This window comes from Ambystoma mexicanum, chromosome 12 (assembly GCF_040938575.1).
Source record: "Ambystoma mexicanum isolate Mex_15411 chromosome 12, UKY_AmexF1_1, whole genome shotgun sequence".
Classification (NCBI taxonomy): Eukaryota; Metazoa; Chordata; class Amphibia; order Caudata; family Ambystomatidae; genus Ambystoma; species Ambystoma mexicanum.
The window spans coordinates 12612907-12627994 of NC_090936.1; the positions used below are offsets into that span (position 1 = coordinate 12612907).

The following is a 15088-nucleotide window of genomic DNA, read 5'->3' on the forward strand; positions in this document are numbered from 1 at the left end:
TTACTATTGAAAGCAGCTAGTGATGAGCCAAATTTATTTAAATGAGCGTCTGTTTTCTGTTTCACAGAGGGTGTTGCTAATGTCAGCCAGCATATGAATAATGTGTACAAACACCTTAACCACTAAGGCAGCTACGCAATCATGCATACAGTGGGACGGCATGTCAAATTCACAACATACTATACATGCTTGAGACCCAAGACAAACATTACATGCACATAGCTTTTGTTTCTAGAAATCTCTTCCATTTAGAATGAGAAATAGGCATTTGCCTTTTGTAAAGGCTCAGCCAACTTACTCAAAAGTGCTACTTCAGACGTGTGAAAGTAAACATAAATAACATAAAAAGGAATACCCTCTTCATTGAGATCTCCATGGAAATGATGGGAACTGGAAGCTGAAAAAAGAAAAGCAAAGTGTTCTTTGCATCCCGCAATCACAGTTGCACATTTCCAACTGACTATAACAAAGAACACTTGCAACAGAGTAAGAGACGCACACTGATCAATTCACTAAACCAATTATATCACATGCAGTCCCTCATTTAATTTATTCATTCATTAAACAATCCAGAAAGTGAAATCAATTGACAATATCAAAATATTTCACATACAGGCAATCGGCTTATCTCTCGCATTAGTCCATGCACTGCCTGTTGCAATTTGAGCTTAATGTCCCGAAGCACTTCTACAGGCAAACATATGTTTATATGTTCCCTAATTCTTATACCAAGCTCTTGTGTTGTGCTTCCTATAAATAAAGGATTACATACACAAATAATTCCATACAAAACAAATTTGGTCCTAAAATTGATACATTCTTTTATCTGTAAATCCTCATGTATGTTCATCTTCAACCTTTGACATTCTTTAGGGTATTGACACATACTACAATTACCACATTTCTGGAATTCACTTACATGTTGCAAGCATGTAGTCTGTGTTGGTTTTAGAAATGATGGACAAAGATAATTTTTTTAGTGTTGGTGATTTTCAAATAGACTACATTAGGTCTATTATCAATATACTCTACCAAATCTGCATCTAAAGTTAGAATTTGACAATGTTTAGACATTAGACCATATAGACAGAGCAGATTTATTGAATCCAACGAGAGAGAGGAGCGTGATAATCAATAAATTAGGATGGTGACAATTTTCAGCTGAAAGCCAAAGGCTGTATGGTCTAATGTCTAAACATTAGGAAATTCCACCTTTAGATCCAGCTTTGGTAGATTGTTTGTCTGTGTAATTTTTTATATATATATATATATATATATATATAGGAAGCACAATAAGAGAACTTGGTATAAGAATTAGGGAACATCCAAAACGCATTACACAAAGAGGATATGAGGCTGCCATTAGCAGTCATGGCAAAAATGCCATCAATTGGGTGACAAGGCAGGATTAAGATTCACTGGCCTAAAACAGTATATAAAGATCCAAGAGGTGGCAACAAGGAAAAGGTGCTTCGGAGATTGGAAGCCAAAATGATATACAAGTATCTAACTGTACTCAGAGGTCTAAATTCAGATCATGAAATTGGTCATTTTTTGGTTAAAAAAAAACTGTAAAACACCTATGTGCGAAAAGTCAAGTTGTGATGGATGTTAGAATATGGACTCTAACATACATAACAGAGAACTTTTGTTGGAGTCACAAAGGAGTCACTGGTGGATGATAAGCATTATTGATGTTATCAATGAACATATTGATTGGTTGAGAGGGAATTTAGCAAATAGCTAACCAACATAGATATTTTAAATGTATTAAAGGAAGTATTTTCAGATGTATGAATTTTTATTAAACGTGCTGTGGTGTATGTCTTTGTCCATCACCAAGACTGGAATCTATTTAGCAATCAAATCCAATGTGTGCGAAATTGGCTATGCACCATTGAATATTTTTATTTTTTCATGATTTAGTATACGTCCTAAAATACTTCTTAATCAATAGGACTTCCAGCAAGTAACTAGTTACAATGTTATCATTATGTGGTGGAACCTTGTTGGTTAACAAAAAAGATAAAAGCAATAGGATATGGTTCATAAGTGCAGAAAGCACATTGTTTACAAAAAAGGAATGACATGAAAGATGTAAAGAGAAAGACCTTGCCATCTCACGCCATGTCCTAAACAGTGTTGAGGATGCAGTTGCTAGCCGCAATAATGACAGTTATGCAGTAATACTGAGAGCGAGGTATTGGGTATATTGTTAAGATCAATTTCAATGTCTCCTAATGGTAATGAGGCGTGCGACGCATAACATAAGACGTTGACATCTGATGTCACTGTCCCTTAATATTTGAGATCATAAGATGGCGCATTCGCACCACGCGGAACGCTGCATTCTGTTGCCACACATTGGCCTAAAGCGTATCCATGGTTGATAGATGTAAGTAGGAAATTTTGATACTCGTACTTTGTGAAAAGAATTGCTAGATGCATCACATTAAAATCTCCAAAAATGTTTGTTGTAAGTGGTGCATATACTCATCTATTTAGAGTGATTTAAGAGTGGGCAGTAGACATTCACTGATATTAGATTGTGAAAACTATTGTTTTTAGGGCCTGAGCAGTTGCTAACTGATCCTGTTGAACATTATCACATGTATTCTGTAGAGAGGAAAGCATGTGTGTGAGGCCGGGACGGAGCTATTGGGTAAGAATTGTGTTCCTACGCTTATCAGGCGAACGTGTAACTAGTCAAAAAGAAGCTGTAGCAACTTGGTTCAGTACAATGGATACGTGATTTTTGAATTTGTATAGGTCTCAAGAATTTGACACTTTGGTCAAGGATTAAAATTAGAATTTTTCAAAGATTGGTAGATTAAGAGGAACTTGAATGGTAATATTACTTCTAATGTTTGAGGATTTCCAATTATATAACTATCAAGGAAAATCACACATTGTGAATAAAGGAATTGTTAGAGGGACAACAGTTTATCAACAGAGGCCTTGATTAACACAGTAAATGGAGTATTTTTGGTGAACATAAGAATACACTAGTACATTGACATTTAAATGTGTGCACTATGATGAATTCATGCATGAATGTGATTATCAATTAGCAGAGTTTAGTCGGAGTAGCTGAACTGTAAAACGCGATGTCTTATCATTTTCAGTGTTTTTTTCTTTTTGTTTTTTCTTTACTTCTCTTCCCTTTATGCAACCCATCGTTGGCCTGATTTCTGATTTGTGCGTATGTAATATTGATTTTTTATTTTATCTAATATAATTTTCATGTATATGTTGAAATGTTTGGTGTTTGATGGTGATGCATTTGCCCTCAAGAAGACCTATAGTTAAAGGTCGAAACATGTGTTGGCAGCAGCTGTGAAGCTGTAAAGCAAACAATGTTTCACTAACCAATTTTAGTGAAAAAAACATTAAAAAGCTATTTTGTGAAACAATTATTATACAATCTGTGTTTAGCACATCGGGAAGATACATACGTTTTGAAACAAGTATTTGATGCGACATTTGGGTTGGAGTCAAAATCTTAAAACATTGCTGCCCTTAGATTCTGAAGAAAGTAGAGTTTATTTAAATTAGAAATTGGTGCCTTTTTCTTAATTGTAAGGTAGTAAGGTAGTGAGCACAGATAAGTAGTAAGCCCTTGTTTAATTTCTCTTCTCATTTAGTTTTGGCACCCTGCCCCTTAAGGCACACAACAGTAAATGGCAAAATCCTCTGACCAGCGATGATAAATGCTTGTGTGGTCATAATGTTGCTGAGGATGATATATTTACTATGTGCTGTTTTGTCCCCAAAACAAAATATTGAAAAACAAGTTACTTTTACACTTTAGGAAACTTCCACCCTGCACTCTTGTTTTTAAGTAAGTGCAATTCTCTGCTTCCATGTTTGACTGATGGACATTTATTAGTCCAAGAAGTCAAAATAAGGTCAAACATTGAAACTGAATTATCTGATGAATTGGCTGCTGTTAATTTTTTTATCGTATGTTCTGCATGGTATTATTGTGCATTAATGATCATATGTTAACATCTTAAGCTAAATTGGTTTTAAAATATTACCTTTTCATCTAGTGTATTATGCAGATTTTTGTATTGCTTTTATGTAAAATATCTTTTCCAAAATAAAGTTTATTCTTATTGAGTCTTCAATCCTTAACATTTGCAGAATTTACCATCTTACAGATAGTAACCATTACTCTTTTTAACATCTTGTTTTTCTTCACTGATTTGCCTTGATTTCTTCTATTTACCTGTTCATTGCCTAAGTATGGCGAGAGTACTCGTGTTCCCCTTATGCTTTCCCTTAATTCCATCTTGATCACGTGTGTCCACATCTTCAACCCAGTGATGGTTGCTCTACATATTGTTTGTAGGTGAGTGTGTGTATGTAGGTTCAATCCGCACATGTTTGTTCATTCCCTGTGTATGCTCTCTGTGTATTGTTGGCCAAAGTATTTAGGATGCCTTCATGTTGGTGATGGCGTCTGTATGGGCATACCTCATTCTCAATTGTGCATATGTGCATACCTGATTAGCGTGTGTGGTCTTTTCATCCACTCACTCTGCAGTTTGGTGTTTCATTACTTTTCATTTACTAAATGTCAGTATGTGATCCACTCATTCCCGAATGTACATTTTCTATTGGTGCATGTTGTCACTCCAGACCTGCACTGCATGGATCCATTCATTCCAAAAACTGATGTTTTGCTCCGTTGGAGCTTATTATAGTCTCTGAGGATTTGTGGTGTTTTTATTCCTCACTTTACTCTTTTCTTTTATTCACACACATTGGTTTTACTCCAGACTTACTCTGCATGCTAAGATTTACACTTGAGTCCAAAGTTTGGCACTTGTGAACATTGAAAATGCGATCAGCCACAGAGATATGCATGTGGACCGCAGCTTGTCAGTGTGTCTTTCGGAATCCCATTAAAAAAGCACCCTTTTCAACGTTCTTATTTTTCATGAAAACCAGGATCAAACTTCCTAAAATCAGAGCAGTTAACTTTTGAAATATGCAGAACTTTCATGGAAGAGGGTCAAAGGTTACATAGAAACGTGTGTTGATTACATGTGTCCATGTGAAGAGGAAGGCACACATTTACCATCTGTAGAAAGAATATACATTTGCGGCCGACTTGAATGTAGGAATTGGAAGGCTTCTGCGGCTTCTTCCTGCATCTGCAGGAGTCTGGCCTGTTGCTGCCACACCACATTAACAAGAGTGACAGATGGACATAAACTACTAAGACATCTACCTTGAATACTTGCAGCTCCTCAAGAATCACTTCTTCCATAATTTCAGTTTGTTGGTTGTAAATTGTAATCACCTTAAGGACAATGCCATTATCTGCACACAAGGCAAACAGTTCTGTGTTAGCGTAAAATCATTGTTTTCATAGACTTCACAATTTCAACTAAAACCATCATATTGTTTCTTTTCCTGACATAAAACAGAACAATCCTAATCACACGTTGGCTTTTCTATTTGAACATAAAAGTCAATTTTCGCATCATATAACAGAGTAGTAGTAGAGATGTGCGGTCAAAAAATGAATAATTGTTGGTTGTTCACTGAACAATGCCTATCAAGGATGTCCTATATTTTGGAAGAATCTCACATGTTAGCAGTCGGGTACGGAAAACATTTGAACATATTTTCTCAATGACCTTTTGCAATTTAGTCAAACAAATAAAAGATGGTTGTGTATTACCAACCTGTCTTTGCAAGTCAAAATTACAACTCGCTCCATTAAGTTAGATGGGACCGTTTCTCACGTGGTTAACATGTGAAAAGTATTTGCACAAAGGAACCCACTATATGTGTATTGTATGTCAATGTTTTGCCGATTTGTACACAGAACCTTGTTTCTCTTTGGTTTTCAGACCAGGGATCTCGGTCACTGTCTAGTCCATATAAACACCCAGAGAGAGCTTGCCAATGCATAATGGTGTTGAGTCTATGAGCTGTGAACTTTATCCTACAATCCCGAGGCACACTGTAGCATTGGCGTAGTCAAACTCCATCAAGTTCTTGACTTGTCCACTTCTCAACTGTTGATGTATCTCAAGACTTGAGTAACTGATATGAAAATCTCACAATGGGAAAGTTGACCAGAATTGTATTTCGTAACAATGGCGTGATAACATATCCTTCAAATGTCATTTTTGGAATAAGTTTCACATCACATGATTTCCTCAGACGTTCTAGAAAGTGCCCAATCTTTTAGGTTTTTACCATCCATAATAAAACCATCACACGCTCTTCAACCCAGAGGTTGATCTTCCGCCTGGGGTTACAGGAGGTTACCGTAACTAACACCAACATCCAGGAGCGGAGTCTGTCACAACTGCCCCAAACCTTCTAATATATGCCATTCAATGTAATCACTCTTCTATTGATGATTAATATACGTTTTATCTGTGTTGATTTCTAATGAAGGTGTTATTAAGGTAAGCTTTCTGAAGAAAATTGTTCCTGTGTAATCTGTTAAAGGTTTGAAAGGACATGCCCCTTTGTCCATGCTCAACGTTGTTTTAGGATTTTATAATATTTTGTTGAGGCATACAATGTGCAGGGCAATCATGTTGCCAATATCCATTTAGTGCCATGTTCTTCACATGACCAGTTGAGCCCCTCTGCACACCCAATCCTACAGCTTTAATAATTACATTTCTCAGATGGGATAGGATTGAAATCTTAAAATCCTAAACCGCCTTCAATATCTATTTGAAAATGCAGATGAACAACCCATCACAAAAGAGAGAATGAAACTGGGCCTCATTATGACTATTGCGGAATGGGTTAACGGACGCCACTAATGGTGGCAGCGCCGTTAAACCTATTCCGCAATATTACGAGTCCCCCTCGTGGGACCCGCTCTGGACGTCTGGTTTCACCAGATGTCCAGAGCGGATCCTGCGAGGGGACCAAAGAGCTAACAACGGGCCGGTTGTAATTGGCCCGTTGTTAGCTCCAGCACCCATTCCCATTGAGCCCTATGGGGGCTCAAATGGGAATGAGGAAGGTCCAGGGCCGGGTTTCCTGTAGGAGGAATTACCGGGCCCTCCGAACTCAGAAAGGCCAGGTAATTCCCCATTCAGGGAACCCGGACCCGATTTTGGAGGCAGCCATGCCCTTATTACGGGCATGGCTACCTCCAGAGTCGTAATGAGGCCCACTGATTTTATAATGATACACGTTTTTTAACTGCAATATATTTACTGCCACACCACGAAAGTATCACCTACAGGCTTGTGCAGTCTGTGTTGAAAGACTGCTTCAACAATTAGCTTTGAATTCAATTAACGTCGTTGAATAGTGATATGTTAATTATGACTGACAATTTGTTTGGGGCAGTGGTGTCTTGGAGACCCATATAATTGACTACCTAATAATGCCAAAGAGGTAATCTGATTGGCCCATTCTCATTTGATTTGACAACTGTACCATTGGTTGAATGCCTTGACTATCAAACCATCTCCATTAAATTCTCCACGACCCACATTTTAATTTAGCTTGCTGGCTTTTTTATATTATCAGGCAGTCTCCATACCTTTTGAGCAAGGAGGAGTGACATGCCTGGTGCAGTAAGTCAGAATCAGGAGACCGACAAGATGGCAAGTTGTCTCTAGTCTTTCCATACTCTAAGGTACGAAGCCCTACTGTATTCAAGGACAGGTCAAGAGGGTTCCAGTCAGGATATCAAGATGGTTGAAGGCAAATTAAGTCCTTGGTGTATAAACCTATTCTGACCTGTTCACTATCCCTATGGCTCCAAAAGAAAACGTAAAACCACCCAGGTCTACTTTTGTGCCTTAGCCAATGAATGGGATGTGGGTGTGACCTCACTCCATGTGTCTACCATAGGCCCCTGCCTGTGTTCACAGCCTCAAACTGCTGAAGTGGCTTCCCAGGACTCCAGCCAAGTCTCTCTGGCTTCTCTGTTAAATGGGATTTCTCACTGTTTTTCTACTTTCAGGCAAAACATTCATCTGTGGGGCTTCCCCAATCTAGGATCCTTTTAGTCTCTTTCTCCACACTAGTTTTTTTCTTCAATATTCCCCACTCCCGGGGTCTTATCTCAACCGTTCTCTTTGTTTCTTTCCCCAAAGAGGAGTTTGTCTCTTCCTTTCTTCCCACTCTTGTGTTTCACCTTGTTTATCTCTCTATTTCTCTCTCCACTCTGGGGCTTAGTGGTGGCTTCCACAATCCTTTCTCAATCTTTCTCTCTCACTGTGTTGTCCCCACTATAGACCTTTCCTACCTCTCCCTACTCTGGGGCTTGACACTGGTTCCCACAATCCAAGCTTTTTTCAATCTTTTGCTTTGTTTCTCACTGGGTTTTCCCCACTCTACAGCTTTCCCTCTTTCTCCCTCTCTCTCCACTATGGGGCTTTCCAGAGTTTTCTGCAGTTCAGGGCTTTTCTATTTATCTCCCCCACTCTAGGGCTCTTTGGACCATTCCCTGCCCGAGATTTTTTCTCTCCCCACTCATGGGTTTCACTAATCTTTCCCCGGGGCCTCTTTATGTCTTCCCCCACACTTTGGGGCTTCTCAGTCACTCTCTTTTTCTTCCCACCTTCGGGCCTCTCTGTGCAGTCTCTGCTCTGTAGCTGGGCTTTCCCTATCTCACCACCTTGGGGCTATTAGTGCTTTCTCAGCTCAGGGGCTTCAGTTTCTCTGCACTGATGTTCCGCCCACCTTCTGTTCTGCTGCAGCCACCCAGGACTTTCTGGTGATTAGTGGTGCTCCTAGCTCGGGCTTTACAACCTATCCAGCATTCCTCTCTCTGCAGAGCCGCTGATGCGAGACAGACCCGCAGCTCCGCTCCAGCTGGTGTCCTCCCTTCTCTCTCAGGTGGACGACCGGTGGGAGGCTTCTCCTTGGGGCCGGTCATCAGCTCTCCTAGGTTTTGGGCTTTCAATCGTGGTGTGTGGCCAGGCGGCTTTGGTTCCCTGTCAGAAAGGCCTGGCTGGACCTGCTAGGTCCACACCATGGTCAAGGACTTCTCATCTCCCGTTCTCGCTTTCTTGTGGGCCACACCCCCTTAAACTCTGTGGGATTATCAGATGCTCTGCTGTGATTGTCTTTGTACATGACGTGCCTACCAGAGGCTATTACTTCCATCGCCCTTCTGTTTCCCACATAGGCTTAATGAAGTTTAAACTAAAATCTGAGCTAGTCATTGCAAGGATCATAGGGTTATTAAACCCTTCAGCTCCCATTTATCCTATTAAAAGTGTTCGTGTCTGGGGGGTAGTGATGGTGACTTCATTACTTCCATCGGTTTTCTGTCCGCTAAAGGGGAGCTACCTTCAGTGGGACTCTGCTTACCCTGTCCCCTAAGAGGTGTTACGCCTAGTAGGCTCACTTCCCTAGTCCCAAAGCGGTGGCCCCTCCTTGGTGATAGGGGACAAACTCACTGGATTTGTCACAGTGGACCCGCATGTCTTGGAGACCCATTAACTGGCTGACCTAATTGTGTGCTTATTGGCGGGGGATGGGCTGTTGTCCCAGATTCCTGAGCTAAATGCCTCTCTCCCCCCCCTCTCTCTCCCCCCCCCCTCTCCCCCCCCCCTCTTCCCCCCCCCCTCCCCCCCTTCTCCCCCCCTCTCTCCCTCCTCATTAGTTCCACATTGTCGTCATCTCAGTGCTAGCTCCTCTCACACACCGATGACCTGCCCATGCATGCCGGAAGAGTCTATCCACCAACTCTACCCCCCTAATTCTTAGTTGGCAGGTAATCACAGCCACATGGAGAAAGCCCAGTGAGCATGTGATCCTGTGCCCTTTAATCACTTCTGCCCCAAGCAGCCAACTGCTTTGCATGCTCCATGGACTGGCCCTAGTGGTGAACGTGATTGGAAGATTTGTAATCAGGATCAGTGGGTGAATGGACGATATGGAGCTGACTGAAATGCTGCAAGAAGGATCCAGGATTTTACAGAATCGGAATACAGCGAAATTATTTACCAATGGTGCTATCAAATTACCACACCCCGCCATTGCTTTAAAGTGGTATTTACACACGACTCATCTGGGCTTTGAGGTGAATATAGTTGCATAAATGAATCCCACATTCTGGGATGATGGGCAGAAATTAGGAGAATGTGTTTTACCTGTACCAATAAAGAGTACGTCGTATGGCCCATCCTCCGCTTCCACGCGATCCACGGCTATTTGCTTGACGTTGTACCTTCCATCTGTCTTCACGAGGACGGGCCTCCTGTGGATGGGCTTTATCGGCTCGTACATCAGTGGGTGGCTTCGGGAAAACCGCAAGACCTCGTCGGGATAGTCTCTGGTGGTGGCATGGTGCCCTCCGTTCACTTTGCTGGCACACTAAAAAAGAGATTTGATATGTGGTCAATTGAACCATCTGCTTCCAACTAAGACAACAACACGAAGCTCTTGTGCAACAGAATGACACTAATTCAGAAGTAACAAATATCAACATAGAACATTTTAAACTTGAAAAACAATTTAAGTGTTGGTCATTAGTCTGCACCTAGTAATAAAATAGTAAATGGTAAAGATGACCAACAGGTTTTATATTGTGTTTACTTTCTCCTTCTACCGTATCAAATATTCATTGTAAATAGTACATTTATAATTGTGTACATAATTACATGAAATCCGTTTATATTAACGTGAACAATTGCTAACCCATAAAGTCTGAATATAAGAGAAAGTTTCAGAGCAGTTCAGTTATGAAGTATTTACTATTAGCCCTGATGAAGCTCACTGTTAGGTCTTGAATACATTAGCAAAGACCCATGAGCGAAACACGTGTAGGGGAAAGCTAATAATCGTGAACATTCTAAATAACCAAAATAAATCTTTAAAGTTGAATCTGATAATATTATACACGGTTCACAGTTGGCATCAGGAGGAAATAAATGCTGACCTCAAAATGTGTGAACATTGATTTGGAAACCATCACATTGATTCAACTAATGGATTATTTTCTCAGTCCAGGTGGGCAGTCCTTGCATTTTCCAGTATGAAATAAACACGTACAAGTGCAGTGTTGTTTTAAATGATCCCATGCGTTAGAATTATATTTTAAATAAAAGTCATGTATGGTGGTGCAACAAGAATCAAATTGTGGCAGAGACATTATCCACAAATGTAGATTTCATAAGAGCTGCAACATTTTTCTTGCATTCTGTACTTCTTTCAAGTAAAGATGAAGTAATGTTCGCACAATTTATTAATGAATTTGTTTAGGTATCACAATGCCTCATGAACCATGAAAAGACTGCAGTTATGATACTGAGAATCATAAATGCAACACTTTGTGATTTTAGCAAGTTTGTTGCACTCAATGCGAACGCAGTACCCTTCTACGTTTGCCTCTTTGATGGGGTTTAAGCTCCATGTGTGCCGATTCTTATTTGCCCATCACAGGACTGAGAATTTATCTTGCCTCCATGTTTTGGTGTTGTACTACAATATCTGGACAAATCATTGGCTACAGGTCAGCAGAGAAAGGTCTGGTGGAAAGCAGAACATCTGTTTGGGGTGGTAAGCGCAAAGCATTCGATATGCATTGGAAAAAGTACAATGTATCATTGCATGTGTCATTTAGTCCAATGAGTGAAGGTTTTGCATTAATTGTGACAATCAGTTGTTGCACCTGAAAACATATGCTTAGCTCAGAGCATTGTCCACAGGCACTTTCCTTGCTTGCTACTCAGTGCATCCTTCTGCTCGTGAAGGGCACGGTGTTGCCCCTGTAGCCTCCCTTGCAAGTGTCTCTCTCTCTCTCTCTCTCTCTCTCTCTCTCTCTCTCTCTCTCTCTCTCTCTCTCTCTCTCTCTCTCTCTCTCTCTCTCTCTCTCTCTCTCTCTCTCTCTCTCTCTCTCTTCTCTCTCTCTCTCTCTCTCTCTCTCTCTCTCTCTCTCTCTCTCTCTCTCTCTCTCTCTCTCTTCTCTCTCTCTCTCTCTCTCTCTCTCTCTCTCTCTCTCTCTCTCTCTCTCTCTCTCTCTCTCTCTCTCTCTCTCTCTCTCTCTCTCTCTCTCTCTCTCTCTCTCTCTCTCTCTCCCCCAGTATCTGCCATTCTCTCCCCCACTCACTCACAGAACCATTAACTTCCAATCTCACCAAATTACCCATGCACCCACATTCAGTAACCATTATCGTTTCTGCAACTCTCAACTGCTCCTGGCAGACTCTGGACAAAACGCTCAAACATCTGTGCTTGTGCTGGATCGGGGGAAGGTGTGGAGAAACCTGAATCCTGCAGAGGTGCAGGTGGGCCATTACATGTACAGTCGCTGGCAGTGGTAGATCTGGTCTGAGGGGCCCATAACCAGACAAAGAATGAAAACATTGAATATATATGCGTGTACGCATTGTGAAGACATCTCGGAGTAAGACACAGACACCAGATTCTGAATTGACAATACCACTTCATGAACATAAAAGTCAGGGTGGAAAATACCCATCTTGCCCTACACTATGGTGGGATTTCCCTACCTAAACAAAACTAAGGAAAATCAAATTCAAATAGTTTGTAGGAATCTGTCTATGTCCAAACGAAATACTGCCCTCATAGCTCATCCATACAATGTGCAGGGATGTCAGCAACCATCAAAATAGTGTTCCACATAAGGTTCTGGGCTTTGTCCAGCCCACCGCTTTCTTTCCGCTCCCTTCCCCTATAAAGAAGTTCCAACAAAAGTCTCAGGAAACAGTTCCAAACACAAATAGACGTTATCCTCAGGTCAATAAACAGGTTAAACCTCAGCGTTCCCCTTCCCCAAGATTCATTTTAATGATGTTTTTTAATTTTTCTTAATGTTCTGCTCCACACTTGCGCCCTCTGTATGGTGGGTCTTTGTAGAAACGTTTCTTGACGGAAGGTTGCTGTTCATTGAGATTTCCAAGTATATTTTATTATTTATGATTTCTCCCACTCTGTTGTTTAATACACGTTTTTTTGGTTTACATGGTAAAGTTAATATCCAAAGGTTCCGTTCATCCTGGAATTCCATATATTTTGGGATCACTTGTATTATCAAAGTGTTATTCACTTGAAAGTTCACTGCGCAGTGATTTCATTGGTTCAAAGTTTATGGACTTGTAGATTCAGCATATATGAATTTTACTTTGAAGTTGCAGTTCACTTTTGCGCTTGACACAGAAATGTTGAAGCTGCATTCATTTGTATTCTTCATATGTACCAGTTCCATTAATTTTATTGAGTTTTCATTCATTTTAGAATTCAGTAACTGTTAAAGGTTTCATACCGTTCATCTCGTTGTTATATATCTTTGTAGATTGCATTCATGATGTGTCCAGCACTTGGAGACTTTCGAAAATGTGCTTTCATGTAGACACGACCACTCTGCTACAAAGTATTCTTAATTGTTCAATAATGAATGAGGATTCTGATCAGAGACCTTCAAAAACGTGTTTTATCATGCACTCGACCACTCTAATACAAAGTAATCCTCTGCGTAAGTTCAAACACTCGCATACCGGGTTTCCTCTCTCATAGAAACTCACGGGTTGCTTCTTTGGAAATTCCCACAGCCCAGATCTCTCAGCATTCTGTTCTCTGCCTCAGTGCTCCACCTTCTGCCCTTTAGGCACAACTGGGTCAGCTTCTCACCCCAGGAGAACAAGCATTTCCAACACCAGAAAAAGGCGCAGCCTTCCTGCATGACTCCTCTTTTAGTGTTTGTTCGGTTCCACGGAGCTCCAGCTTCCAGGCCGCACTCCCATGAACAGCCGGCGTGTTGCACACATACATACCCGCTGCATTTCTTGGACTCTCTGTTGCTGCTTCACCGTCACTGCCTCTCTTTTTGACATAATTTGATTGGGCTTTCTTTTATACACCTGCAGCCCTTTAATAGGCTGCAGGTGTGAATGTGCAATCAGCCCTTTCTGAGCCTTATTAAGGGAACATGCCCAACCTCTACATCTCTCACTATGCCTCTTCCTCGTCCCAGTACCAGAGTGTTAAAAGCACCTAGTCTGCATTACTCCTGGTTGCCTCTTTCTTGTCACAGTACTGTTAGTGATTATATATGAGGAAGTCAGGGGAGTTGATTCACAGTAAACTATGAAGTCCGGGGAAGTGTTGGGTTGGTCATCAGTAGGAAAAGGGGGATACCATGTCTTTCCCAAGGGCATCCCACTCCTAATCTCTAAAGACCCTCCAACCAGGTGATCCTCCCTCGCTAGTCCATCCTCAGGATGAGGATCCAAAAGCGATGTCCTTTCCCTGGCCACCTGTGCAGAGGACCCATGTGGAAAGGAAGTGTGAATACCCTCAGGTTTCTCACAGGATGTGCATGTGTGTGGGGGCATGCAAGAGATTATGTTTGTGAATGCTTATGTGTGCATGTGTCTTTGAATGAGTGTAGTGTGAACATGCACACGTATGTGTATGCATCTCGGAGTGTTTTTTGTGTATTTTTTATGAAGAAATGCAAATTAGTGCTGTGTATATGTGTATGATGGCGTGTGGGTGAAGGCCAGAGGGAGAATGGCCAGTGACAGAATGCAATGACTATTTTTGTTTTCAGAGGACATGTCCTGGCTACCTTGCACTGGTATATTTGGAAAGGCTGAATTTGCACGCTGAGTGCGGTTGATATGGTGCAAGTGTATTTCAGTGAAGACTCTTGGTCTGAGTGGTCGTTAGCCGACACACGTTTAAACCTCGAGGGTCTTTATCAAGGCTAAGGTCCGAATTAGGGGGTGTGGGTATGTTGCCCCAGCTGGGCCCCCTTTAGAGGTTGTGCAGGTCAACCACACACAGCATGGAAATTCATGATTTCCAAATATACCAGTGCAAGGTAGCCAGGACATTTTCTCCAATCTTACAAAGCTTTGGTTAACCTCATCACAAGCTCGCCTGTCCTAAACCAGATCTTTGGTTTGCTTGCTAGCCACTAAATGTGCCCTTGTCTTGATTGCCAGCCCTATGATCTCTTCAGAAGACTTTGTATGGGCTTCAGTTTAACTCTTTCTTGCACAGCTCTGAAAGTCACGGCCATTACCTTCCTACGATTAATTATGGAAAGGTTATGAGCAATGACTTTGTGGTGCAGATCATATGCACCCTCATGTTGGAGTGGGGTGCAACC

At 41.2% G+C, this 15088-nt stretch overlaps 1 protein-coding gene across 2 annotated transcripts in view; it reads right to left on the minus strand.

Annotated features, from left to right (window-relative positions):
* The window catches only part of SEMA3E (semaphorin 3E), a 516349-nt gene that overhangs the window by 41411 nt on the left and 459850 nt on the right, over positions 1-15088 (minus strand). For both annotated transcript variants that reach the window (XM_069627817.1, XM_069627818.1), the window contains exons 11-13: positions 10104-10326; positions 5240-5331; positions 356-397 (exon numbers count right to left, since the gene is read on the minus strand). In XM_069627817.1, the coding sequence (XP_069483918.1) occupies positions 356-397; positions 5240-5331; positions 10104-10326 (357 nt within the window). The remainder of the gene's footprint in view (positions 1-355; positions 398-5239; positions 5332-10103; positions 10327-15088) is intronic.